The 24349-nt window shown below is 37.1% G+C and overlaps 2 protein-coding genes across 8 annotated transcripts in view; one reads left to right on the top strand and one right to left on the bottom strand.

The window, feature by feature from the left end:
• Positions 1–6301, top strand: part of Vash2 (vasohibin 2) — a 37592-nt gene extending 31291 nt beyond the window's left edge. For all 3 annotated transcript variants that reach the window (XM_074048363.1, XM_074048364.1, XM_020186012.2), the window contains one exon: positions 3402–6301. In XM_074048363.1, the coding sequence (XP_073904464.1) occupies positions 3402–3474 (73 nt within the window). In that variant the 3' untranslated portion in view covers positions 3475–6301. The remainder of the gene's footprint in view (positions 1–3401) is intronic.
• A 236-nt stretch (positions 6302–6537) lies between these two features.
• Positions 6538–22816, bottom strand: Angel2 (angel homolog 2). Of its 5 annotated transcripts, none has more exons than XM_020185992.2 (9): positions 22580–22816; positions 20010–20335; positions 15621–15877; positions 14625–14694; positions 12868–13289; positions 11900–12026; positions 11319–11376; positions 10587–10750; positions 6538–9016 (listed from the first exon to the last, which is right to left on the bottom strand). In XM_020185992.2, exons 1-9 carry the CDS (start codon positions 22636–22638, stop codon positions 8865–8867), a joined length of 1635 nt encoding a protein of 544 aa, XP_020041581.1. In that variant the 5' UTR covers positions 22639–22816; the 3' UTR covers positions 6538–8864. The 5 variants fall into 5 exon arrangements, with proteins under 5 accessions (XP_020041581.1, XP_073904462.1, XP_020041582.1 ...); XM_074048361.1 differs by lacking the exon at positions 20010–20335 and adding an exon at positions 18285–18535; XM_020185993.2 differs by lacking the exon at positions 22580–22816 and adding an exon at positions 22432–22494.
• Between the last annotated feature and the right edge of the window lie 1533 nt (positions 22817–24349).

The following is a 24349-nucleotide window of genomic DNA, read 5'->3' as shown; positions in this document are numbered from 1 at the left end:
ACTGTTAGGCACAGGACTGAGGAAAAAAATAGGCCAGTGCAGATGGATTCCAGCACCTCAGATACAATACTAAGTCTTACTGGCAGTACTTTCATATAGCTTCAGAAGGAGGGAATGTGTGACTTGGTTTCAAGTAAGATGCCAGGTCAGGAAGAAAGCATGTACCTGAAAGGTGCTGGGGCGGGGGCTGTAGTCAGTGGTAGAGTGTATGGCTAGCAAGCTCCAGGCCCTGGGTTCAAGCTCCAGTACACACACACACACACACACACACACACACACACACGCACACATACCCGTACACATGTGTGTGCACACATGTGTTCAGAAATTGTGATAAGCCAACTGGTAAATCCTGCAAGGATCATGGAGCAAGGGATTCACTTGCTAAGCATAGGAATTGCTTAATTTTCAGGGACAATATGAGATCAAAGGAGCCACCATGACTTATGTCCTACATAGTTTACAGTTACAGGGAAGAAGACTGATTCTTACTAGAAGTGAACATGACACCGCAGTAGCGTATGCCTGTAATCCCAGCACTTGGGAGGTAGAAGCAGAAGGATTGTGAGTCTCCAAAAACAAAGTGAGCGTGACTCCTGGGGATGTGACCATTTCTCCCAACTGTAATTAGTACTTGTTAGGAACATGTTCTTACTCTACATATTAACCTCCCTTAGGCGCTTGACACCCACTGTTACTAGCATCCAACATGAATTAGCCTTGTATTAATTAATGTAGGCAACCAGAATCAATTAGGGCCAGGCTTGGCTGTTGTTAAGTGGAAGCTGGTAGCTTAAACATGGTTCACTATATATAAATGCAGCTCCCCAGTGGTGGTAATGGGCTTCTCCCCCCTCCACTGTCTCCAGTGACTACCTCCAGAGAGAGTTCCATCATCACTTTCACATTCCGCTCGGCAGGAAGAGACAGAGAAAGAAAAAGATGAAGGACCGTGTGCCAGCTACCTTTTGAAGGTGTCCTAGTAATTGACCTGCCACTCCACACTTCCACTTAAATCTCATTGGCTACAAGTTAGCCCAAGACCAAGCCTGGCTGCAGAAAGGCTGGGAAACACAGTTTATGTCCTAGGTAGCTGTGTGCTCAGCTAAAAATCAGGGTGGGGTCACTAAAGAAGAATGGGGGAATGGATATTGCGGGTTATACACGGATCATTAAAAACATCAGCTAAAAAGTTATCTAACACAAGTGTAGTTTATATTTGGATGAGGATATATGGTTTCATAGTTAACAGTATCAGAAAGGATAGTATAGAAGTCATATTTTAATTGCTGTAGGAAATGATCTGCATGGAAGTATTTTTGGGTTTATCCCTTGGCAAGTGAATTTTTTATCACTTCATTTTCTAAAAGTGGAGCACACTGGGGAGGTGAGAAGTCGACTTACCTTCCTAATAGCATGTGCCTTACACTGATGCTAATATATGGGGAGTCTGCTTTAAGAGAGAAAGTCTCAAATGAGCTGTTTATAAAGATGATATCATCTCAGGCCAGGAGACAAAAGAGAGACTTCATTTTAGGTTTTCTGACAAAATAAACAAGATATATGTGGGCTCTTTAAAGTTGGCTGGTCTGTAATTCTCACCACATTAGTGGGTTGAGGGCTAGGGCAGAAATATATCTGAGTCTTTAAGCAACATTGTGTTCTCTGTTAATCCAAGAAGGGTCCTCATACAGCCCCTGGGAGCCACTCTTCCAAGCCTGTCGGCATGGCCCTGTTTAAAGGGAGTAGCTAATCTCCAGGGCATGACTTCGACTGGAAGACCCTATCATCCTGAAGGCTGGAGTCGTTTGAGCTCTTGAGTACCATGACCAAGAGTCTGTACACAAATATTGGGGTTTCTTTTTCTTTTTTTTAGCTTCTATTGCAATTTTATTTATTTTTTAAAAACATTTTTATTAGCATATATTATTTGTACAGGGGGTATCACTGTGACATTTCCATATATTCTTACAATGTACCTTGGTTAGGTTCAACCTCAACAGTGTTGGGATTTCTACCACCAGTCAGGTCTATTTATTAGCATTGTCGGTGTGTCACATATGAACCAAGAGAAAAGACCTAAAGAAATGAGGCATGGGTCCTGACCAATAAAACTGGGCCGATGTTCAAGCTGAGAAAGAATGCCCCATGCAACACAAAGACGATTAAGGTTGCAAGTTGTTTTAGTGGGGCCGAGTAACAAATCAGGCAAGGTTTCTTGGCCGCTTTGAAGTCAAGTTTCAGAGAGAATGATCACAGACTTTTGATGGTCAAGATCCCAACCCAGGGAAAGACAGCAAAAGAAATAGAAGAGGGGCGAGATTTGTTGACAGAGACTAATGCATTGACTGAGCTGAGCTGAGCTGATAGAGGGAGGCTAGCTGCTCATTTCCAGTTGAATGAGTTGAACTACTTCGATGCCAAGGAAACCATCTGCAGTTAGGAAATCTTTCAAAGAAAAAACTTTTAACAGCTACGTTTTCAATTTTTTTAAACATTTACAAACAAGGTTCATGTGCAATCAAAAAATGTCATTGATTTTCTTGTAAAAATAATTAAGTGTGAAACTTCTGGATTAGAACTCACTACACATATTGAACATCCTAAACTTGGTTTACAATCTTGGTTATGACTTACTCAAGGTAACAAGAGGCTCAATAGAAAATGGAAAAACTATTAGGCATAATGTCACATTGGAAAGTCATTTAGAAAGTCTATTTCATGAAGACAGATGTGTGCTACTAAACTATTTTCCTCCAGCTTCGAGTGCTCTTATATTATTTCTTATGTCGGCAAGTACTTTAGAAAATGTTCTAGGGAAGAGAGGTGCTTTGCCACTGAACGATTTTCCACATGACATGCTTTTTCGGTTGAATTTCGAGGTTCACCTTGATTTTATACATTCAAGCCCAGAATATTAACCGTCTATTAAGAGTAGCTGAGAACCTCTCCCAGAACCTGTTACTTGAGTCACCCTGTAACTCTTGGACTTCCCTGGGGCACAACTTCTGGGAGAAGCTGACTGAAAGCTGTAGTCTTGCAGTATATGTAACCTGTTGGACTCTTGCAAGATACTGGGTTTCAAGTTATTAAGTTGAAGCTTAAAGATGACGAAGCTCATTCAACACCCTTTTATTTTTTTTAATCTCTACATTGAAAGCCTGTTATGTTCCTTAAAACCTACAGAGGCAGACTTAAGAACAAGTAGAGTTGGGAGACAACAGTGGCAGAGAGAGAGAGAGAGAGAGAGAGAGGGAGAGAGACAGAGAGAGACAGAGTGTGTGTGTGTATATAGGGAGAGAGAAAAGTATCAGAAGGGTAGCAAAACTGAGTGAAATTCTTTGGAAAAGCTCATTATCTCTCTTCCATGACCTCTCCCCAACTTTCTTTTTTACCCTTAGGCCTGCTCTGCCTGAAAAGAAGGTGGCTGACCTCAGCACTCTGAATGAAGTTGGCTATCAAATCCGAATCTAGCCAGGCCATACTGGCCAGCAAGAGGGTTTCCGTGGTGCTTCTTTTTGAACTTTACCCAGCATCTTCAGGAGGAACTGCAACTATTTATTACAAGCTTGTGAAGTTTATTTTTAAGGCTTCACCTGGAAATAGAATCTGAGTTGGTGGGAACAATTAGCTTTATAAACTTTCTAAGGGGCAACCGTGAAAAGGCTAGAGTAAAAACCCCGCTGGGGTTGGACTGTCTCCCTCACTCACGATCTCAAGGATAACTAACATTAACTGCAGTTTTCTATTTTCCCATTTACCCACTTTCTCTGACTTGCTTTGGACATTATGCCTCACCAGTAGTAAATGTTCATGAAGTTCTCCCCCACTTCTGGTATAGTAAGGTAACTCAATCAGCATTACCGTCTTTTTCAGCAATAACAGAAGCAAAGATGGGTGAGTTTTTTTAAGCAGTTAATATTACCTCAGCATTTTTACATCAGATATGCAAACTTGATGGCATTTTGGTTTTTTATATTCTATTTGTATTGTTTCCCCAGTTTTTCCAATGGGGATCTCCACAGCCTGGAGTTTTTTTCCTGGTGCACATGTGATGAGATTTAAGGTATTATATGCAAATGTTTTACTAAAAAAAAAAAAGCACTGAAATTCTTCTGGCAATACGGGAAACCATTTCTAGGATACTGGAGTTAATCTTTCATAAAGCATTCACTGACAGCAGGCAGTTTTTTTCTTTCAAAACAAGCACTTTCAGAAGGTAGTCTATGTTCTGTCACTAACATTTAAACTTTGCAAAGTACACAAAAAGCACAAGAGGTCATGCACTTGTTACACAAAATTACCAGTTACTGAGATCACCCCTGACAGTCACACACTTAGAAAGGCAGACACTAGGAATGAGTCAGCGGTTCTGAGAAGCAGATAACCTTTCTGGTTCACATTTCCTCTGATTTGTAAACTGAACTCTGAGTCAGGCTTCGATTCTGAAGAACTTGGCTGCTGTTAAAGCTGTATTCTGATGTCTTATATTAAGGCCAAATGTGATACGATGTGATTATTTCCAGCACCTTGCTTTTAGGCACCATTGATGGCATTTAGGAAGTACTGGAAAATACAATGGGCTATTAAGAGCAAGACTGTTTTCTTAAATGAAAAAGTCTTCCAGTACAGTTATACCCTATAGTGTGATTCAGTCCATGAACCTGACCTGCATTTGGTAGTTACAGTGTAACTCCTGGTTGCAGACCACACAGGTAACTCTAAAGGAGTGCACAGTCTTTATGTTACGAACACCTGGTAGAGCTTCTATTTAATTTATCTTTGCAACCACACCAACTCAGAAGATCAAAGGACATATTTAAGGAAAGTCTGCTGGTCCACAAAAGTGCTTCTCCTCTGGCTTTAACTTAAAATGGTTATAGGAAGGTGTTTTAAAAAAGAAAGAAAAAGAAAAGTAACAATTGAAGAGTCTTTATCAAGGTGAAAAGTGGGGCGGTAACAAAGGAAGCAAAAGGTGCTCACTTTACCCTAAAAATCAGTGTTATTAATGAAAACATTGTTTTCTTGAAAGAGGAAATCCAACATCCTTTAGTGAACAGGACCAAGTATCCATCTTACAGCGTAAGTTTCAAAATTCTAAAATTAATCACTTTCTTCAAGAACAGTATTATTATCAGTTAAGAGTTAAAGTGAGTAATTGGGACTGGGGGTGGAGCTCAGTGGCAGAGTGCATGCTTAGCATGTGTGAGGCCCCAAGTTTGATGCCCAGCACCAAAAGAAAGCATTTATCTTTGTACATCTTCACATAGTAAACCCATTTGCAGCCTCATGGCCACACGTCTTTAGATGTTCAGAGTAGCAAGTGAATCATTTTCATCTGGAAACAATACTGACTTAGCCGTTTATCTTCTGTTTATTCATCTAAAACTTTATTATACCCAGTAAGTAAACTAATTAAAATGCCTAGGATCTCATTTGTCAAGTATTACTTGAGGAATATCCCATCTAAAACACAAAATGTCATGTAGCTACGTAGCCTCTTGTTTCCCTCAAGAAAAGGGGAAAGAATAGGAGTGCAAAATGGTCCCTATTATGCTGACATATAACCTTGAAACTGCCAACTGGTCTGATGATTCAATTAGTAATCTAATTTCTCCCACACTCACTTTTTAGTACTTGGATTCATTTTCCAAAGCAAGAGTTAGTCACAGAAACATTGAAAATGTTCATGGTCATTCTACTTTATTGCCTATAGGATATGGTAATTTCTAAAAGACACAGGAAAGTCACCAAACTCTTAAATTCTAATGCAACAATTAAAATAATAATATAGCAAAAATAGACAAAAAAACCCAACATGTTTTATCTCCCAAACTGATTTTAAGACTGGCTATAATTTAAATGACTAAGACATAAAACTATGAAGAGATTTGGAATCCAGTTTTTAAAAAGTTATGCAAGATAAAGTTTATGTGTAAGCTACCATGGCAATATATGCAAAGTTTAAATGGATAACAGAAATTTTTTTATTTAAAACTGTATGTTGTGCTGTTTTGAGTGTACTTTATTTCAGACAGTGGTATCTAGTGATATTTAGCATTTTCTATACACACTGAAATCATAAGCATTTCACTTTTTCTAAGTCAGTTATTTCATAAGGATTTTATTAACAGATATTGGTAAACAGAACTTTGGGAATCTTAATTCAGTATTCTTACTATACCCGAGCCTTTTGTAAGCTATAGTTTTATGTACAACCTTGTACAGTTTTTTTGAATTACAGTTCAGAATCTTGTTTATTCTCTTGAACTTTGTTCTGGCTGATACATTTTTTTTTAAATCTTTCAGAAAAACTGTGATCGTTTTAGTGGGTATTTTTCTAAGTAAATTAAAACTTGTATAATGGTATTTTAGAGAATGCCAGATAAGTGCATGTTACAATTATATGTTTTTCTCGTCACTTGTATGTTTATACACAGCATGGGAATTTAATAAAACCATCCTGGAAACTTAAGGTTGTTTTTCTTCTAAAATTGCAAGATGATATGATTTTTTTTCTTGTTCTCTTATTACACACTTGTTCTAGTGACCTAGTTTATCATTCTCTCACCTTTCACAATTTTCAAACTCTGTGCTAAATATTACTCTATTTTGGCATATCTCAAATTATATATTTTAGCTTTACCCTAACTAATAAAGACTGAAAAAGGAAATGAATAGTACATCTGCCACAAAACCTTCAGGCACAGATGTATGAGTATGATAATTTATTACATAATTTACAGGTACAAAGTGCGAATGATTTGATGCCTGTTTCTTCAATCCCTTGAACTCTGGTTTCTAACTTTTTTTTTTTTTTAAAGGAAGCCAAAGGATTAAAAGCAGTAAGCTAATTCCAAATAAAGACAAGATTTCAAATACTCACATTATCTTGATATCAAAAGGTGTAGTAAAACCAGAATCATTTTACTTCACAATTTCCCTTTGCATTTAAAACTTGGATATTATAACCCTTAAGACTGTGATAGATTTGTTTTTTGCAATCAACCATATTTAATTGTTTTGGCAGGTAAATACAAGGCTCCAGCAAAGTTACCAACTCTTCTGGTCAAAAAAAGTAAAGTAGATAATTATTTTTAGTGGAGCTTTAAAAACTTGCAAGAAGGTTACATGTACCCATTGGCTTCAGGTCCATGAAATAATACTTTGATAAGCTAATATAGGAAGCAGTTTTATGGATTAACTATCAAAGTGAAGTACACAAAATGAGCCTAAATTCACAATATATTAATTAGATGTTAAGAAAATTAAATTTTCACACAGGTTTTTCAGGAATGTTAGTTTGTTAACAATGACCTAATGATAATAAAGTCATTTGTTAATAAATTCACTTGTCACAAAGCAGTAATTAAAGAATCATTTTTCTTTCTCTAATACTAAATACTAAAAAGGGATTACTATGTATCATTATAATTTGATGGTGATTATATCTGCTAGTAAAGACACATAATATTCCACAAATTACTACTGAGAGATATGAAAAATTATGGAACTATAGTTAATACTATAAAAAACAAAGTGAGAAACATTTAAAAGCATTTGCTTATAACAATTTTTACTAGACATATCTTTATAACCCATATACCTTCTTTGAGGCTTTTATCCACTTTATTTTATTTAAAAATAATTGTAGTAAATTATTTAGTACAAAAATTTAAAGTTCAAGACTTACTGTTTTCCAATTTAAAACATTATTAATAAAACTCCGTTAAAAAGTTGTAATTCAGTGCAAAATGACTACTTAGTAAAAATGCCTACAATTCCTTGATCTAAAAACCAGGAAACTTCCACTTTTTATGTTTCAATAATTTTTGACACTTGTACAGAGTCAACTACAGGATTTATTAGACCTGCTCATAACACTTCATAGAAAGTATAAGCACCATCTTGTGCTGGTGCATAAGTGTAAAACATTTGAGAAACAAAACAATTAAAACCAACCCTTAAAATGACTGCTAAAAGAGTATTTTGACTCCAAGTTGGTATCTTCCTACTAGAATTTTACAACATCCTCATATTTCCGAAGCATAACAAAAGTAGTAGTATAGCTGCCATTTTGTTCCAAAGATGATTTTCTTAATAAAATAAATTTCTACAGAATTGGTTCAATAAAATAAAGTGTCTTCCCTAACCCAGAATCTTTTCTTGCAACTGAAGAGAAAAGGAAAAAAAAATGCTTGGGAAACAAAGGCTTAACTCCAGAGTCTCTGCTTTTCTTGAGCCCACCACTGTGTATTACAGGTTGCAAAGAGTGGGTTTATGGAAAGACCTTGTCCTCTTATCAGTTATGGTGACCTACATTTACCCAACAACCTAGAGGCATATAATATGGTTCAGAATGGTAATAGGATAATGTATTTTGTATAATTAAAAAGCATCAAGCCCCTTTAGGTTGGACACTTCTGACTCAGTGAATTTGAAATGACTCATCAGGACTCAACATAGGGTCCTCCCAATGAAATAAGGCCTTCTGAAAAGGAAACAACTTGTAAAATTTGCAAGGTATTCTGGAACCACTGGAAAGCTTGCCAAAAACATGAAGTGAACTTATTTACTTAGAGGATTAAAGAAGGTACACTGTATTTAAAAACCGGTGTCAATTTTACTGGGATTTAGAATAAAAATATATCTCTTCTATAATAAAGAGTATTTAGTCCTCAACTGTCAGGAAAATATTTTTCATCACTGAAAAAACAAAACTGTTGTAAACTTGTTTCTTCTGATACGTTTCAAGCATTTAACATCTTCAGAAACCCCACAGCACAAAAAAAACATGCAAACACTTAAGAACAATTTTACATTCTTTGAAAGAAATTATATACATAATTGAGGAAGAGTCAGAGTCAGAGCTGAAGTCTAAACTGAGCCAGTAAGGGCAGATGATCCGAGGAGTTATTCTCATTGGGAAGCCCATTAACAGTCCACAAGTCTTGTTCTGTAAGCAGTGACAGTCTAGCTAGAAGCTTCAAGCCACCAGCCAAAGCAACTTCAGCTCCTACATTAAGAAGCACATATTTAGTGAAACTCTGTCAACAGGTTATTGTAAATTAATCATACAAGTCTCTTTCCTAAAAAAAAAAAAAAAAAAAAAAAAAAAGATTAAAAGAACTTGACACCCCTCCAGAAGACTAATATGGAAGTTTTTACAATTAAAAGTTTTATTGAATTATCAAATGCGGTGGTTTCCGGTGTTATTCCTATGTCAGATATGTTTTCTATTTCAACTGCAAATAATCTTTGGAAGAAAATACTAATGTGATACATTAAAGTGTTATGAGTAATTTGATATTGATAACTACCTAAGAAGTCCAACAAGCATTCTGTAACTTTATAAAACCAAACAGATCCAACCACAGCAATGTAGGATTCATGAGGTGACAGGAGAATTAGTATAATTTAGTCCCAAAGAATCATTCCCATGTAAGTACAGTACAAGGTAACTTGCTCTCAATGTTAAGACAGTTGAGATGCTGATCTCCTGCCACCTAGTGAAATTTTGTAGGCAGGGCATCTAGAACCTTACTGCAAATTCATAGACAGCAAGCAGCAAGCACATTTTGTAAAGCTGATTTAGGTGAGGAGTATGACATCTCCTGAGTATTACTAATAAGGTAATTCCCAGGAGGGGAGAGGAAAAGAAGCACACAAAATTGGAAGAGGAAAAAAAAAAAATCAGAAGAGAGAAATCACCACCCATATGTAGGATTTCCAAACGTTTTCTGAATGTTATTTTAAAATTTCTAGTTAAATTTTCTTCTTCACTTTAAATTCTTTGGTTTGTGTATACATCCTGATTTCCTTTGAGTAATACAAGGAAAAGTGTTATCGCCTTTGCTTTTTGAAAATACACTGTCATATTATAGACTTTTCTTCCTCAGATACAGTATTCCAGGGCCAACACAACAAAACTATCTGTTGTTGGTGGCGTAAGCATGGTCCTACAATGAAGGCAATATGCCTTAGTCAAAACTTGATCAAAAAAACCATATGATGATCGCTGAGTGCAGTGGCTCATGCCTGTAATCCTAGCTATTTGGGAAGCTGAGATTGGGAGTATTGAGGTTTGAGGCCAGCATTGGCAAATATTTCATGAGATCCCATCTCCAAAATAACCAGAGCAAAATGGACTGGAGGTGTGGCTAAAGTGGTAGAGCACCTGCTTTGCAAGTGTGAAGCCCTGAATGCAATGCCTCAGTCCTACTGAAAAACAAAAACAAAATTGTATGATAACCATAATATACTCAATTTCTAGCACAGGAAAAACTGTAAATTTATAACAAGTAAATAGGGCAATATAAATGACCTATAACTCAGGAGCTGACTGGAACCCGATGGTAGAACTGAGGATATAAATCTTAGAATAATTTGCTTTGGGTGTTTTACTGTTTCCCTCAATATATGCAGGCTGTTAACTGATTTATTCAACTACACTACTAATGTATTTAAAAATATTTTTAACTTCTAAATCTAGAACTTCATCTAAATGTTTAGATAACTTTCTCAACTTCAGTCTTGGTTTTGCTGCTATGTTCTCCCGCAGAATGAAGATTACATGTAGTGTTTACCTGGATGCCCAGCAACATCTTCCTTTTCTGCAGAGTAGAAAATATAATCCACAGTTATGGCACTTCGAGAATGACACGTGGTCACTTCTGGAATTCCAGTGTCAGGAAAATAATGTGAATAAACAGATGACAAGCTGAAATGATGCTGCAAATTTGAAGATAATCTAAATTGAAAAAAGAAAGTATTTAGCATCCATCAAGTTTTTCATGATTTCTGTAATTCATCCTATTTAAAGTACTTTTTTTTCTGCAGCAGTCTCTAAATCCTCACAATAACCCAAATTATAGGTAAGGAAACTGAACATCAGGGTTTTATGTTTCTTGTACCAAAAAACCACAGTTAAAACCCAGCAGACTCAGGACTGGATTTTGTGTCTATCTGACTTAACAGCCAACACTAGCTGGGTGCTGGTGGCTCATGCCTATAATCCTAGCTACTCAGGAAGCAGAGGTTAAGAGGATCAAGGTTTGATGCCAACACAAGACCCTATCTCAAAAATACCCAACCCAAAAAGAGCCAGCAGAGCAATTCAAGTGGTAGAGCACCTAGCCAGCAACTGTGAGGTCCTGAGTTCAAACCCCAGTAACATCAAAAACAAAAAAAAAGAAAAGAGCCAGCATTCTTTACCAACAGGGACTATCATCATCTTCGATCCATGTGTTTTTTTGAGAAATAATTTTTTTACTCCACTAAAGTCAGGAAATGTCTACTGTTGTTGATTCAGAACTCACTTTTCAGCCGTCACTTGGACCTCTGTTTTCTCCAGCTGTACTTGTGTCTTATCATTGTCTGTAAGAACAGAGAAAAAGGTATTAATCCTACTGGAATACTGTTTTGTTTTAGTTTGCCTTAGTATAGTCCTCTTACTTTAGGAAATACTTAAGATATATCTAGTTTAGGCAGATGCCTAGTTAAGTGTTTTTATCCTAGGGTCTATGTTTTGATGATCTCCAGAATCAGGAAAAGTAAAATACAAACACTTCAAAAGCAACATGCAAGTAATTCATGCATAGATAATTGTGAAAGCTCAACTTTAAAAAAGTAAATTTGGAGCACTTAAAAAAACAAAGAGGTCCCAGTACTCAGGAGGCTGAGGCTGGAAGATCACAAGTTCAAGGCAAACTTGGGCTATGTAAAGAGGCTCTATCTCAAAAAAAAAAAAAAAAAAGGATGAGCAAATAACTACATATTTATATATGTATATATATGTAAAAATATCCATCTCTTGAGATGTTATCTCTTTGAAAATTTAGTTTTATGTCTTCAAAGATAACACTGATAGTAGACCACCAAATGTACTCCAAACACTTACCTGTCTTTTCTACTCTTGGTACCTGCTGTACCTCATACACACAGTTCTGTGAGATACCTAGGTTTGGGGGCCAAATTGGAATAGATAAAATTCTTTGTCCCCGTGAAGACTGTTCCTGGCCAGATACCTAAACAAAATTTCAACAGGTATCTTAAGTGAATAGATTTTAAATTATGTATTGAAAATTTTACGCCTTAATAAAAGGTACACCAAAAATGGTAAATATGATCCTTTACTCATTGTATTATTTTGTGCTTATTAAGTCATGTTCAAATATAGTTCAGAAAGGGCTTATTGTTTACATGAAAATGACAGTCTTTTCTGATATTTTTCTCTAATTTGAACATTCAAGTGATCTGTAACTTCGGACTAATACTGTCCCTCCTCTTTTGTTAGCTGCAATATGGTTCCTACTATCAAATACTAAAAGAGATCAAATCTTATAAAAGCAAAATTATCATCCAAAACTCCAGTGGTAGAGAGTTTAATTTGGTTAAATATGCTAAAGATTAAATGATCTAAAATAAGTAGAGGAAAGCACAATAAAAATAATAATGTGGGGTAAGTTATACTAAGCTAAAGAATTAAAATATCATTATGTAAAGGAAAGTTCACATAATAAATATTAAATTACTGTTTTGCCAATTGTATTGCCCATATCCAGCATTCAAAATTCTACCCTGTGAATACTTCCTTATTTGTGAGATATCCAGATCTGTCAATGCTTTTTTCTTTTTGTCTTTTCCTGACTTCTAACACCTCCACATAGACTATTTCCACAGATTGATAGATGAAAAAGATGGAATTAACCTCAGTGAATAAAAGTGACTTATTCCTACTTGTAGAAAATCATCACAGACTGGTAAAGTAAGTACTGGATAATCCAAGCTTTTCAAACAGCCACATTCTCACACTATGATAACAAAGCAACTAAGTCCACCTCCTAACAATGACGAAGCAAGACTTACCTTTCCGATGGCAAGTCCTTCATAATTCAATTTTCCTTCCTTTATGAAACTATAAAGTGGAGAACCAGGAACAGAATTAAAGTCACCACACAGAACAATAGGACAGAAGCTGCCATCTTTCCGATGGGCAACACTAGAAATCTCTGCCAGCAGCATTGCCAATTGGGTGAGCTTAATATCTCCTCGCCTTGGATTATACAACAGATGTGTATTAGCTACACAGACTGCAGGAGGTACAGCACATGGAATTTTGGGCTGCAAGAGTAAAACTAATCCAATGTTGTCTCTGTCCAACAGAGGAATATCAGGGCGGTAGAATTCCACTGGGTTCACTGACAAGAGTGAAAATTTGGAATGTTTGAAGCAAATGGCACAGCCGTCAGGTTTCCTTCCTGTCCGCATTTTATATTCACAGTGATAACCTATAAGAAAGAAATGAATTTTAAACCAGGGACTGTTTACATTACATATGTGCCAAAATACAGCTCCCTTAGTATTTTTGAACAATGTTTTACAAAGTGTATTCTGCAGAACATTAGTAATAGAAATATTAATGAGGGTTGGAATCAAAGAACTTGGGACGAGGGCTGGGAATGTAGCTCAGTAGTAGTTTCCCTAGTATGCACAAGGCCCTGGGTTCAATCCCCAGCACTGACAAAAAACAACAAAACAAAAATAAAAAAACTACTATAATTCCTTCTTTCCCTTCCTTTTTCCCTCCTTCTTTTCTTCCTCTTCCTCCCTCCTTCTTTTTAACTCCTTTCTCCCTCTGTTTTTGAGACACAGACTTCCTATGTAGCCCAAGCTGGCATCAAGTTCATGATCTTCCTGCCTCTACTTCCTAAGTTCTGTGATTATGAGTCTCTACCACCATACCAGGTACCCTAATATATCCATTTCTAAGCTGGACAAGATGGCACATACCTATAATCCCAGACTTGGGAAGCAGAGGCAGAAAGATCAAGAGTTTTAGGATAGCCTGTGCCAAGTAGCAAAACAAAACAAACAAAAAGCTAATAGGCCTAATAGGTCTCTCCATTGACAGACTTAAGTCCTTCATGTGGCAATGTGCATTACCACTCAACCAGTTCCAATCTAGTAAAACTCAGTCATAACAATGCTGGTAAGCTCTTATAACCTACCCCCTCTCCACTCTGTATCTCTGATCTTTTCTCTCCTCACTCCATTCCAACCATGTCAGTTTCCTCTCTTGTCCTAACACACTATTTCTATGCCCGGAATGCTATAGGCTTGTTTCTTCACCTTTTCAAGTCCTTCTTCAAATGTCACTCTGTCCCATCATTCTGCTTAAAACTGAAATATTTCCCATTCCACTTTCCTGCTTCTCTTCAGAAAACTATCATCACTTAATATGCTATTAGTTTCTAGAAGTATTTCTTCATCAGAGGCCTTAATCTTTTATCCATTAGGCATAGGCCCTGCTGTTACGATGAACTAAGCAGAATGGTCCCTGATCTCATGCAGCACAGAATCTTAGGTCTACTGGTGGGCAGAGCAACATCCAGGAAAGGAAGCTATTAAGAGATTCTAATATACTTTTCCCTTTGAACTAAAATTACTTATAAATTTTCCAACTGAAATACCTCAATCTTTTCCTGACTTTTTAAAATAAGTATTAAATTTTCAAACTAAGATTTTTAGCCCAAATATGCCAAATATCTTTGTTTAGCAAGACATGCTTTAACACACAAATCTTCAAAAGTGAATTTGGCTAAAACAAAAGTTATGTATTGTACCCAGTGATTCCAGATGTGGCCTGATTTCCGTTCCATAATGATCCTCTTGAACTTCTTGCAAGCAAAGTACCTTGGAAGAGAACAATGGCTTGAATTAAAACATATAGATGCAAACAGAAATTTTTAGGCACTTTCATCTTTAAAAATAGGTTCTCAAATTCCAAATATGATGAGAGTTGAAGTAAGACCTATAATCCTCTTTACTTATTAATAGATCTATCAAATTAATACTTCCAAATATGATCAATCTCAAAACCCTGGCCTTTAATCTTACTGTCCAATATTAATATTTCCTAAAAGAGTAATTTAAATTTGTAAGTCAAGCTATCTTTCCTGATTTTTTTTTTCTTTCAGTGGTATTATGGTTTGAAATCAGGACCTCACACTTGCTTGGCAGGCTCTCTACCACTTGAGCCACTCTTTTGCGTGCTGGGTATTTTTGAGATAGGGTCTCAAAAATTTGCCTGGGATGGCTTTGAACCACAATTCTCATCTCTGTCTCCTGAGTGGCTAGGATTACAGGTGTGAATTTACATGTCCATTGGTACTAACCTTTTTTGGGTCCTTTCTTAAGAGATTGATTTCTTTAAGAGTAATAGAGGAGTAGATATGATCAAAATACAATACATGCATGTACTGGAAATATCACAATGAAACCCCTCACTCTGAACAACTAATATATTTCAACAAAAATTAAATAGATTAATTTCTTTTAACCTTATCAATTATAGATGAAATTTTTGCATGAATTATAAACTATCAAAGAAAATATTTAAGTTTCTAGTCCCTGTCTCAAAATGAACTAATACTTAAAGCTTCAGATCTTTTTGAAGTTACTTTATCCCAACAACCATAAGCAAGGAAATCATTTGTTAAGAACTGTTCCATCACTAACTATTCTTTTAAATCTCCCCTTCGTACCCCACAAATGCACAAATAAAATATTTAATCCAACTTTGCATTGTATGAAAAATTTTGGTAGTATTTTACACTTACATCTGCATCAAAGTGTTTAATTTCTTTCAGAATATTGGGAAACCTAAAACTCCAGTGTAATACTGGCCGGCGGCAGTGTCTATAAAGGTGAGAATTATCTTCCAATAAATCTTGTGAAAGTATGTTATAGGACATCACTGAAAAGTCAAACTTGTTCTCACTGTCTTCACATTTGGGGTCAATATTTTTGTCTCCTGGGATGTTCATTTTTTCTTTACTGTGGTTATGTATATATTCCCAATTCCTTTTTATCGTGCCTGTTAAAATATATTGAACAAAACATGAGGAATTAATCAAAAAGAGACATATACTTTTCTATATATAAATACCTTCTTGCTTCTTAAAATTCCCATAGTCCACAAGTAATATGTTTTCCCCTAGGAAATGGCAACATAGTACTGAGTAACTACAAGTTGTCATCAAATTAATTACAAAGGCAGTAAAACTAATACATTAACTGACCAAGGGAACATACAATAGGTTTAAAGGGACCTAGCAAATCATTCTGGAGACTAAGAGTGCATGCTAATAAAGCTGAGCCTATACAGGAGTGTGGTTTCTCACTTCTTTTTGGTTACAAAGTGGTCTCACTACAGACAAACTTAGCAACTTCATAACCCTAATGATATAGTCTATGTCACTGTTGGCTTTTCAATGAGATGATTTCACATTGTATTTTATTCTCTATTAGTAAGATAAGATCATCAAGTGATTAGGTTCCAGAAACAACTCTTAGTTTAGAATTCTGGTTTACACATGAATAAAGATTGCGTAACAGCAGTGTGTGGAAATAGTATTTAGTGTCTGAAATAGTAAAGTGGAATACAAACAAAATGAACATAAGAAATCTTTTTAATGTACACCAAAGCACAAGTTATATGTGACAGTTACAGAATGCCAGCAGATGATAATGGCTGATTAATGAATCTAGCATGCAACAGCCAGGAACATGTCATAGGTTTATATGCTATAAAGACATTACACACTCTGAAAAAGTGATGAATAGAAGATAGAAAAGCATTAGATTCTGCAGTTATAAGTAGTTCTCAACTTAGACATGACCATTGTGTGTGTGTGTATATATACATGTACCTTTGACCTTGTATCTCTTACTTCACCACTAAAGGGGACACTCTTATTGCTATGAAGCCGTGAAGAAGAACACAGAAATTTTATCAACCCACAAGCTCAAAAGGAGAAAATATAATAATGGGAAGAAAATAGATTTGGAGATAAAATGCCAAGTATGAGTAGATTATATGAAAACTCTGTCCTAAAATATCTTCTTCTATCCTGCATGAAAATAATCACTTCACTGGAATACAAAACCTAAAATCTTACCAATTAAAAATTAAGGTTAAAATATTCTGTACAGTTACAAATGGTTTTTTTTTTTTAAAAAAGAAAATGCACCAGTTTGTTTGCTTGTTTTTTTGGTGGCACTGGGGTTTGAACTCAGGGTTTCACACTTCCTAGGCAGGCACTCTACCATTTGAGCCACTCCTCCAGTCCACTTGTTTGCACCACTATTTTTTTTAAAAAGTTGTCTGAATTGTAGGATTGTGGAAGATTTTTCCACATCTTCTACAATGATGGCACATTTGCAATTAAATTATCAATATACTATACACAACTACTAATGAAATAATAACTGAGATACCTAAATTAGTTTGATCAGACTGCTTTCCTCAATATTTAAAGATCTGATATCTGCTGCATCGAAGGAACAGAAATCCTGACAAGACAGAAGAAGAAGATAACTTTTATAACTAGTCAGGTCTGGATAGAACAAGGGAGTTGGAGACATGTGATGCCATGAAGGTACAAGGAAAAGTGTAAAGACAAAAAGGTGGAAGGAAACAAAATGAAACTTAACAAAGCTTTCCAACTATTACAGAATTTTGCCTAGTATGTGTCCTATGTGCCCATGAAAGGGAAAGAAACTAACCCCTTCCCACTCCTTCACTGAATATGGAGAATCCTACCTCCATATTAGCTCAGAACAAAAGCTAATCGTACTAATTTCACAGAGCTACATTGAGATTTGCAGACCACCATTTATAAATTGGGGATTGTCTATGACGGTGCTAGCCACAAATCAAAGTCTTTATATATATACAATACAAAGGGCTCTCTAATCATGCAAGAAAATATAAGCTGTCCTTACAAATAAGAGTACTATGCTGATATCACTGCCATATTAAAATATGAAGATAAAGGACTAAAAAACTTGTCCCTGGTTCCTTATAAAACATGTATACAATGGCATTTAATTGTATGTTTAATTTAATTTAATGGCATATAAGATTTTTTAGGGTCCTGGGAATGAGTTTGTAAACAAATTCTTTTTGCAATTCCACTTTTTAAAGAACCAGGACCATTGGATAATCTAGTGAATACAGTGGCTTTCAAATTTCTATAGCTTATAGAAATCTTTGGCATTGCTTTTCATGTCACAGAACACCAATTTCTGGCACATCAGGACTAGAAAAAAGGGGTAAACACACATTTTATCCTACCACATTTGCTTTTAATAAACATGCATAAATGTGTTCAAAAGCTAGGGTTCCATGGAAGACAATTTCAAAATCACTGACAAGAGTGAATAGTCTTTGGCCTTCATATACTTCACAACATAAATTCACACTGCAAAAACTTATATACCTTCCATGTCAGGAGGAACAAGGTGATCACAGCAGAGAAGATAGATGAATCAAAGAAAGGAAGCAAGAGGCCTGATCAGGTTTTTGGGGTGCCTAATTAAAAAGTCATAATTGTGTCACACAAATCCTTCAAATACCACTTTAAAGTGACAGGCAAGTTAGCAATGCTGTTCTCTTGATTGAAAAGTATTAGTGAAATATCAGAAGTCACAAATATGGCTTAACGAAGAGCCTTTTCCTTATTCACAACACCTAGGAAGAATGGACATATAAAGAGTCAGGTTGCAATCATCAATTATCAGTATGCAAATGTAATTCCCCATGTGATAAAGGGAAAACACCACCACCACAATTTTCTGAGTACCTACTATGAAGCCAACAGTGTGGTAGGCACTTTGACACACCTCATTTTTTCCTCAACAGACTTTCAAAGTAGGCATTATTTAATACTAAGAAACCAGGAGCAAAGAGGTTAAGTAACCTTCCAAGTTTATAAAACTAGTGGTGGAGCATAAATGAGAAAAGGGAGTGGTTCTTAAGCCCATGCTTATGTCACTACCTTAGCTGTATCTGAGAGCATACCAGATTTATAAAAGGACAAACAAAACAGCGTGTGCTGGCTGACCTGATGAACGAAAATATATAAATGAAAAACAATGTAAGGACACCATAAAGACCTGAATTTATAGATCATGAATTATTCTTAGGAACTTGACTTTAAAGCCTCTAAATACAGGTTTCATTCCTTCAAACAAGCATTTGTTTATCTCCATATGTTGGGGTTACAAACTACACAAATAGATTTTTACTTCTGAGTGCTTAGAATTTCTATTTATATGTGTTTACTTATTCTAACTAGGTTCTTTGTAACTGTTTAGCAATAAATTATACATTTACTTGAACATTAGTTTAACAACTCTGCCAGGAACCCAGCTGAAAGCCTATAGACTACTTTTAGGCAATACAGGCAGAAGGAACCCAAAAGCATTAACCAATTTATTACTTCTAGCTGACTTCCGGGAGTCTGACTCTCAGTGTCTTCCTTCAGCAAAGTTGTCTGTCAGCTCCCTGCATATTAACACCCACACAATCTATTCTCAAATATCTTCAAAGGAATTATCTTCACTGAAAACTCTAGTTCAATAATTCCCAACTCTAGTTAGATACTTCATTTATGTTTTCTGGAGTTGGAGTGGGGTGTGGGTGTGGGAATGGCTGACAGCATGGAGAGAGCCTCAGGAATTGTTTAGAGTAAAAAGGCTGAGGAAAACAAACATAATCAACAATTAGAAAAAAAACAAATCTCAAAGTTGAGTACTACTTAAAAGAATTCTTTTATATTAGTATTAAAAACGAAAACACAAAATAATTTTTTTCAGATCTGTGACTTCTAAGAATACATTCACCAGTTTCTAAGTTATCAAAGGACTTTTGTTTCAAAAATGCTGGATGTGAAATTACACTTAAACTTAGTGTTTTAATCTATTTCTCCACTCTCTTTCAGCCTTATTCTATCTGTAGAGTCACTTTTACTTTTATAGCCAGAAATACAAAATGAAAATACTTCATTTAAAAAGGATTTATTTTTCCTATCAGAAAACTACTCACTAAAAATAAATACTAAACACCTCTAAAACCTGCAGGAGGTTTTAAGGATTAGATATGAAAGCTTCAACTTAGCTATCATTTATGTCTGTTTCTTCATCAAGACAAATGTCACCTTTACCTTGGTGTTTTCTTCGTTTTGATGAAGGCTCATCTCCCTCAGAATTCATGACGTAACTAGAGAGATGAATGAAGGATGTCTGGCTCAGGTGGTCAGGTCTCCAGTTATAGTACTGATACTGAGTTCTAGACTCAAACAAACAAGGTGGTCTCCACTTTAGAGAAAAATGCCTACTACTGAAGTATGGGTAAGGAGCACGAGAATAATGTCCAGGCCACCTCATACAACTAGAAATGTGTCTGTTCCAGCAACACCTTTGCAGATTCTCCCACGGAGTAGTCCAATCTCTGCCCAGACTCTTCGGGTGATTGGGAAACATGGGGTATCTAAAAAACATAAATACACTCCTTGAGGCACCACTTTTAGTTCAGCTATAGTACACAAAATGTAAATCTGTTTCCTCAAGGCAAGATAGCATCTATCTAAAATCTGATTTCTAAATCTATGAAAGATGGAGGGAAAAGTATCCATGGTGTAACTAACAGCATCAATAACACAATACTCTCTTCCTAAACAATCAAGAGAATGCCACCAATGCTCCCAAAATGCCACAGACTCCTCAAAAAGTCCATAGTCCAGTTGAGAGATTAATCAACCATCAAACTACTATTCAGAGTAGCTTTCTAGCACTAGGAAAAATAAAATCCACATCAAACAACACTTAAATCAGATATGGAACACATATTGCACTACAATTAAAGGGAATCTCTACTGCAACTTGGATTTGGAATAAAAATGTTTCTGAACAGTTTTTTGTTTGTTTGGTGGGACTAGGGCTTCACGATTGCTAAGCAGGTGCTCTATAGCCTGAGCCACACCTCCAGTCCATTTTGCTTTGGTTATTTTGGCGATGGGGTCTTGCCAACTATTTCCTGAGGTTGGCTTCAAACCTCAATCCTCCTGATTCAACCTCCCAAGTAGCTAGGATTCCAGCTGTGAGTCACCGGCATCCAGGCTGAACAGTTTTTGTATCAAGGTTAGATTTCTTTCCAAACATATGTGAAGCTAAGAAAATCAAAACCTATCACAACCTTACAAGACTACTTCTCTTGCTAATCAGGGGGTGGACAATTTATTTTTCCATTCTTTTCTTTTTTAAAGCATGCGTCTCCTTGGGGAAATTAAAGAAGGTAGAGATTATTTACTAAGAATTTACCAACACTCCAAACCCACGGAATCAATTTAACCTATCATTCAAAAGATCTCAAAGTAGTGCTAAATTATTTTTAATAAATAATGCTGCTCTCAGGTTCTCAAAAACACTATGGCTTAAATATCTTCTTACTCTACTATTTTTGCACAATGTTGGGATTCTGAGGACTATCGTCTCCTCTGAAATTCATTTTAAGTGCATTTCTAAGATAATGTCAAGAATGTCTACCACTAATGGAATTTTGTCTAAATTGTATTTACTGTTATTTGACTTTTGTTGTTATTTTTCATTTTTAAAACATTTAATTTTTTGCAGTTTATGTAAGTCTCAAACAAAATGTTCTCTAAAACCAACTTAATTATAAATCTTTAAAGACACGACATGGGCACTCCCTATTTGGTGACAACTCTGAAAGCCTCTGAGATTTGGGTACTTGGTCCGTGCATTTTCTATCCTAATAGGTTCACGTACTGAAATGTAATACTTGGGACTACGACACTTATTCTCTGTGTCTGTAATTATTTGTGCAGGTATCTTTTTCTCTAAGACGTTGAGCTCCTTCCGGTTCAGAGCCTTCTTTTTAACTAAATTAGTTTATTTTTTCTGGTACTGGGGACTGAAGTAGGGCCATTCCCCGCCCTCTCAGGCAGATTCCCGTCTGTTCACAAGTGCCTAGCACAGTGCCTGGCACACAGCTGGTACTCAGGAAACACTGCTGGGCTGAAATGCCACCGAGCCCAAGTCTCGGGGAGTCAAACCAGATAAATTCCCACGACCTACGGAACACCACAGTGCCGTTTTCCCACGCGTGGAACACCAGTTGGTTTCATGGGTTACACAACTGAACTTTTTCGTTTGCAATATCTAAGTCCGCATTGTAAAGTTTATTAGGGGGAAAAAAATACAACCAATACATCAACCCCAAGATTCCGCGGGCACCACTTCGGCAGCAGGGGCCGTAGAGCTTTTTGATCCCGGGTCAATTTAAAGGAAAACATGCAGTAAACAATACGGACGGAAGGAGAACTTGGCAATGACCACAGAAGTCGATCAAGTGACCAAAAGTTGGAGAGACACTAAACACACCAACAAACGGCCCCCGGGAGGGTGCACGAGCCGCGCGCCTCCCTCCGGGTCAGGCCCGGCGGCCCGGGAAGCCCGAGGCCGGCGGGGAAGCGGGCAGCAGAAGCCCGTGGCTTCCAGGCCGCGCCGTCCCCGGGCCCCCGGCCCGCGTAGACGACCGTCCCGCCGGCCGCGCGTCCGGGTTACCTCTCCCTCAGGAACTCCTGGGGCACGTCCCGGCCGCGCCACCGCCCAGACCCTCTTCCTCCTCCTTCCTCCCCCAGTCCGCCCCGCCCCGGGTTCACCTGGGCCGCCCGCCCCTTCCTCCTCCCTCCAGCCGCCCAGCCTTACTGACCGGCCTCTCCCCACCACACAGCGGCCGTAGCCTCTCCTCACACAGCGCCACGCTTCCATCTTCCCGCTTCGCGGGCGTCCAATTCTCAGGCCCGGGAATTCCCTTCAACCACTACAAACTACCTCGGAACCACCGGGACCCCATCACTCCAAGTCCCGGCTCCGGGGCCCGACTGCAAGGCATGCCGGGAGATGCAGTCTCGCTAGCCAAGTCTCCATCTTGCCCAGTGAGAGTCGGTAATTCCTTCACGCGGAATTGCGTCCAAAGGGCATGCGCAGAACCTGTGACGCACGAGTAGCCATTTAGGAATAGGGCAAAATTCCCGGTCTTCGTCTTAAAGAAACAGAAAGGGCAGGCGCTCTGCCGTTACTGTGTGAGAGCTAAAAAGCAAAATATTCTTGTATCGTGTTTTCATAACGTACTTGGGAGTTAAAAGTGGATGCCTAAGCTGAGGGAATACCCTTTTCTGGGTTCCCGGGGAACTATGGTACCACAGATTTCTTTACACCCACTTCTAGGTGTACTTAATGTGTCTTGGGTATCCCTCCCTATCAAATCTGGTATAGGACTGTAGACTCTAGGAAAACATTAAATAGAGAAAGAGGCAGGACACAGGAGGAGTAAGATGGGGAGAAGACAGGCAAGGGATCCTAGAAGGCAGAATCATTCCTTTGATAGGTTCTTTGGCAGAGTAGAGTACTAGTTTCTTGGGAAGGCTTTTGTTTTTGTGTTTTTCTTTCTTCTTGTGCTCATTTCAAAAAATACTTTCCCCTTCACTGTATACCGCAAGTATGCGGTAGTTATGGTCTCGGTCTCGAAAGTTGCCTGGAACACTGAATTAGTTAATATGAACCATTGCTCTTAAAGGAAACATAGGCTAGGTTCCTGTGAACCTCTGATCAATGTGTAATCTTGCTTTATGTGTGTTTCTGTTTAAAAATCCCATATTTAATTCATAGTTAGTTCGACCCAAGCATTGTTTGCACATATGAATAGTAAAACAATAAAAAAAAATAAATTTATGGGAAAAAAATATATAGTTAGTTCATAAACATTGAACTCAGGGTCAAAAACACTATAACCCATACCTAAACAAGGCTTATTAAATCCACACATATTTTGTCTTTACATCACAGTCTTCTTTCACTTAGGAACACTTGGCACTATGTTTGGGGATCATTTTTAACGGGAAAATGAATAAATGTGAGAAAGTGGCAATAAATAGACTGAAACAAGACACTTGCTTATAATATGAGAGCTGAAAAAGAAGACAGTGTGCCTTCTTCAGCTTATCTTGGAACAAGCACTTTGGACAAATGAAATTTTCGCTGCTCGGTGCATGTCTAAGAATAACTGCAAAAGCACTAAGTATTGATTTTGAGGTTGCAGATATATTTTAGTGAGTGGGAAAATTTGCAAATACAGACTCCACAAATAATGAGTATTGACTGTGTTTCTATTTTATACTGCCCTATTTTCTAATTGTGGTCACAATTTTGCATTTTATTAAATTTGACTAATTATGTATTTATTTGTTTCCTATATGTATTGTCTCCACAATGACGTTGTGAGTAACTTGTGAGTAAGGACTATTGTTGTAGGTTCATGTAGTTTCTGACCAGAAGATTCCCAAATTTTTTGCATGGAAGCATCCACAATATAATAAGGGAAGTAATAAAGCTTATTAAAGGTAAGGGGAAGGTATTACAAAAGCAATAGTAGCACCATCTGGCCAGGTGGGATGGAAGCACTTGCTGGAAAAAGGAAAAA

The sequence above is a fragment of the Castor canadensis genome, chromosome 11, assembly GCF_047511655.1.
Source record: "Castor canadensis chromosome 11, mCasCan1.hap1v2, whole genome shotgun sequence".
Classification (NCBI taxonomy): Eukaryota; Metazoa; Chordata; class Mammalia; order Rodentia; family Castoridae; genus Castor; species Castor canadensis.
The sequence above is the reverse complement of the archived record's forward strand: the minus strand, read 5'-3'. Positions and strand labels throughout refer to the sequence as shown.